The 4,564-nt window shown below is 35.5% G+C and overlaps 1 protein-coding gene across 1 annotated transcript; it reads right to left on the bottom strand.

The window, feature by feature from the left end:
* LOC122843209 (estradiol 17-beta-dehydrogenase 8-like) lies at positions 1–3,492 on the bottom strand. Its single transcript, XM_044137807.1, has 9 exons — positions 3,415–3,492; positions 2,297–2,499; positions 1,667–1,783; positions 1,309–1,404; positions 1,104–1,189; positions 950–1,034; positions 534–576; positions 298–372; positions 1–203 (listed from the first exon to the last, which is right to left on the bottom strand). Exons 1-9 carry the CDS (start codon positions 3,458–3,460, stop codon positions 184–186), a joined length of 771 nt encoding a protein of 256 aa, XP_043993742.1. The 5' UTR covers positions 3,461–3,492; the 3' UTR covers positions 1–183.
* Between the last annotated feature and the right edge of the window lie 1,072 nt (positions 3,493–4,564).

Raw genomic sequence — 4,564 nt, 5'->3', positions numbered from 1 at the left:
TTTAAATAAAATCTTTAATGAAGAAATGCTTCAACATGGCATTCGGATGTTTATTGATACAAAAGTAGCTTCATAATTACAAATATTGTCCTATAAAGTCACATTTAAATAATTACTACATTAATTAACTATTTTAGGGAGGAAGCATCTTCTCTTCGGGATTCATGAACAGGTTGTTGTGTTTTAACCCATGAAAAGTCCACCTACAAAAGAAAAACACACATTTTACCTCCCGTCTGTTCAAAGTGAGATGTTTTGATTTATTTTAAATCCTGTAGAGAAGTTAACCTTGCCTACCTGTGACCTCGATGCTGGCTCCTGTGATGTAACGAGAATCATCTGAAGCCAGAAAGGCACAAACATCAGCGACCTCTGGAGGACAAAACAAGCAACAACAGATTCTGCCTCAAAGCTTCATCCAAAACCGTCACATTTTAACATGTCAGTGGTTAAAACTTGCAGGAAGAAACCAGACACTTGGAATAAATCCTGCAGATTAAAGATATGCAGTGATATGAAGCATCTGAACCAACCTGCAGGTTCACCCATTCTACCCAGAGGCACCAGGGACTTCATCTGAAACACAAAATAACAAAAAAATATCATTTTATAGAAGTAGGGGAGTTTCTCAGAGTGGACTTATAATTTTAATTAGTTTTACTGCAGGAAAAAAATAATGAAATATGAATAAATGAAACCTGGAACAGTCTAGAGGAGTCAATGAGACACAAGTTGTTAGTAAATATATTTACAACGGGGCCAGAGACGTGAAATTTATCATGTTAGAAGTCAGTATTCAACTGATAATTATTCAAAGAAATCAACACAGTGAATAAATAAATTTATGTGCAATAATGTGTAAAATGTATTAGTAGGATTATAATTCAGTCATATCAGCTGAAACTCATATTTTCTATTTTAGAAATGTCTGTAAGTGTCTGTGCTTTACCTTGACTAGGACCTTCTCTGGAACTTCGTCGGTCATGGGAGTGGTTATGAAACCAGGCAGCACGCAGTTACAACGAATCCCAAACCTGGAGGAGATAAAACAGTTCAGAGTTTTTATCTCTGGTTGTTCCTGCAGCAGCAGCAGCTCCTCTGACCGGCTCAGCTCTTTAGCAGCCGTCCTGGTTAAACCTTCGACTCCGGCTTTAGAGGCAGCGTAGTTCGCCTGGCCCAGGTTTCCCACCTGCACACATCAGAAAATCACATTTTAAATCAGAGCTCAGATTTTGGTCTAGTTTTTATGTCTTTATTTAGATGCTTAAAACTAAAAAAAAAAACTAAAAAGAAAAGATGGTGTCTGACTTTTCCTACGATGCTGCCCAGAGTAATGATGGATCCTTTAGGAGATCCACAGGCAACCAGAGCCTGAGCCACAGCCTGGGTCACCAAGAACGAACCCTGGAGAGGGAAAATACAGAAATATATTTAATCTGATCAGTCATTCAATATATATTCAATAACCTGACATAAACTAATTGATGTTTTTGTAGCAGTTTAGTCTCTACATTTTTTAACTTTTGAAATAAATTATACAGATTTATTGTTCATTAAGTGTAAACATCTGAGGAAACTTTACCTTATTTTATCAGATTGTTAAAATCATCCAAAGATGTTTTTTATGTCTGTTATCATTTAGTTTGTGATCTGACAGGTGTTTTACCTTCAGGTTGACCTGGATGACTCTGTCAAACTTCTCCTCCTCCAGGTTGAGCAGGAAGTCGTCCTGAGTGATGCCTGCAGAGTTCACACACACTGAGGGAGGCTGGAAGTAACGAGTCTGCAGAAAGAAAGACGGATTATTTAAAAACGAGAGAGATGAAAACACACAAAACAGGAACCAAGGACCAGCATTATGAAGCAGGATTAACAAAACCAGGTTTTCTTTGAGAGATCTGACTTAATTAACCCAGAATATTTAGACTCACACATGAATGGTTCTACAAAGCTCACAACTGCTCCATGTTTTCTATGAATCAGAAAATAAAAAAACATTTATGTCACTGAGTTTTATATTAATTTGTTCTTGACTTTCTTCAGAATAATTTAGTAAGGGAGCAATTACTTTTACACATAGATCCAGGTTGGTTTCATTAGCTTTTTGTTAAAGAATAAAATAAATATATTAAAAGTGCTTTCTTTTGTTCAAGTCTAGCATGGAAATTTTAATACACTGAAACTTTTACGAGTAACAAAAAAGTGAAAACATTAGAAACTATCTTGATAATATAGAAAATCTCAAACTTTGTCACTAATGGTGCTCCATAGTCAGAGCTCCATCTGATCCTCACACCTGGATCCTCGTCAGCAGCTTCGTCACGCTCTCCTTTGACGACACGTCCACTGCAGCCGCCATGTGACTCTGACCTTTGAGGTCACTCTGCAGATATCCCACCGTCTCATTGGCTGAATCCTCCTTGATGTCAGCGACCACCACTGAGGCGCCTTCAGAGGCCAGACGCTGAGACACGGCGCGGCCGATCCCGCTGCCTCCACCTGGGAACAGAGGAGCAGAAGGTCATGGAGGAACCTGAGCAGAGCAGACGGATGAAAACCAGAACACAGGAGCTGAGAGAGATGAGGGAGAAGATTTAGTTAACAGATTCTGCTCTCAGTGTCACATCATTCCTACTTTTAGGGTCAAACTGCACAATCCTCCTCTTTGAACCCAACACAAACAGAAAATGAGAATAATGCTATCTAATGTGCATCAGTTATATTCACTTATCATAGTGCTGTTTTTATTTTTAATTCTGTTTGGAGCATGTTTTTGAATCCACAAAAGTTTTAGAAATTCAATTAATATTTTTTTTTGAGATACACATTAAACTGGGCTAAAAGTTAAGGTCCCTTTTGACCGAATAAGAAGATTATATTCTGCTATTTAAATCCACATTCAGCAACTTTTTTTATGAATCATTTTTTTATTTTCACTTTCCATTTTCTGCAAACTGGAAAAAGAAAAGCGAAAACAAAAGGACACAAAATGAAGTTTAATTTACTTCAGAGCTGATTACGTCACCAATTGAGTTATTTGTACTCAAGCAAAAAACGAGCGATCATTGCTTAAAATAGCACTAAATATCCAACTTCAACTTAAGACTAAATTAGTTTTTTTATGTATGTTCAAATCTCTAAATTGTAATCATCCCTACATTTTGTACAGTAAAATAAAATTTTATTTAAACTGAAATCACAGACGGCATCTAATGTGTTTTTAATCGCTTCAAAATCCTTTCAGTGCTCCAAACTTTCACCGAGTTCGGAGTTCGTGTTTGGCTTTAGCAGATGCTAAAATATTAAAATATGCGCAACATTTTTATTTAAGGAATTACATAAAACAATCCGGAATATGCTTGAGTATTTAATATAGGAGCGGAGTTTCTAAATGTAGATTAAATGTCGACTAACCAGTGACCAGAGTCAACCTTGATATGAGCCTCATGGGCGCCGCCATGATGGTTTTCTGTTATTGTAGTTTTCTGTTTGACCGTCAGAGGGGGACAAATACCCGTCAGAGGTTGTAACGTTTATTCTATTTTTATTTTGACATCTTTTTGTATAAAAATCAAATCAAATTAAATCAAATCTTATTTGTATAGCACATTTCAGCAGCAAGGCATTTTAAAGTGCTTTACATCAAATCAAACACAGAAACACAATGCAACATATAAGGCCACAATAAGCTTTTAAATGCTAAATAAACAATCAAGTTTTTACTTTCAGTTAATAGAAAAGATATTTCACTGATAATATCTATATTATCAGTGAAATTATTTTAGAAATAAAAAAATATTTATAAATGAATTTTGATTTATTTAAATCAAATTTTTCAAAAATTGTATGTGTATTGGTTTCTTAGACCCTCTTCATTTTTAAAAACGCATCATAGAGTGTAAACACAAATCTAATGTGAAATATTCGCTTGCTAGCATTTTAATAACGGAAATACCGTTGACCGACGTCACCCTCATCAGTCTTTTATTTTGAAGCAGCAAACAGGAAGTAAGACTACTAGTTTTATGCCTCGCTGTGATCACAACAGGGCAGCAAAGATCCTAATCCATGAAATTCTCAAAGGAAAATGTTTGTTGAAAATGTGGTTACCAATTCAAACAGATGAGGTTAGCACACTGAACAAGAAGAGATCCGCTATGAATGTTTGATAAACACCAAAAACTGAGCCATCTTTACGCAATTAAATGTTTAAAATCACGTTATAGTTAACTTTAACGGCAATAAATCAAGACATATGCATCCAATTAAAATAAAGTAGTAAAATATTTTTTTATTTGTTTGTTACCAGAAACCAGCATAAACTGGTTACATTACCCTAGAAATGATCGCTATTATGTAGTATTTGTTGTTATCCTCTGTTACTTCTTTGTTGATTGGTATTTTATATTGTTTTATTTTATTTTCTGTGACCAGCTGTAGAAATGTTTAAACTCGACCAGTTTCGGTTGATTTTCTAGTTATATCCCCAAAAATTCATTTTGGACGCCTGATCTGAAATGATGCAATTCCTCTATGTGACCACAAGAGGGCGGCGAACTTTTAT

The sequence above is a fragment of the Gambusia affinis genome, linkage group LG14 (assembly GCF_019740435.1).
Source record: "Gambusia affinis linkage group LG14, SWU_Gaff_1.0, whole genome shotgun sequence".
Lineage (NCBI taxonomy): Eukaryota > Metazoa > Chordata > Actinopteri > Cyprinodontiformes > Poeciliidae > Gambusia > Gambusia affinis.
The sequence above is the reverse complement of the archived record's forward strand: the minus strand, read 5'-3'. Positions and strand labels throughout refer to the sequence as shown.

Excerpts from the sequence above, each read along its gene's own strand:
- LOC122843209 (XM_044137807.1), bottom strand. The coding sequence starts at position 3,460 with ATGGCGGCGCCCATGAGGCTCATATCAAGGTTGACTCTGGTCACTG. Across the intron at positions 2,500-3,414 it reads AAGGTTGACTCTGGTCACTG|GTGGAGGCAGCGGGATCGGC; the intron begins GTTAGTCGACAT and ends CTCTGTTCCCAG. Across the intron at positions 1,190-1,308 it reads TGGGCAGCATCGTAGGAAAA|GTGGGAAACCTGGGCCAGGC; the intron begins GTCAGACACCAT and ends TGATGTGTGCAG.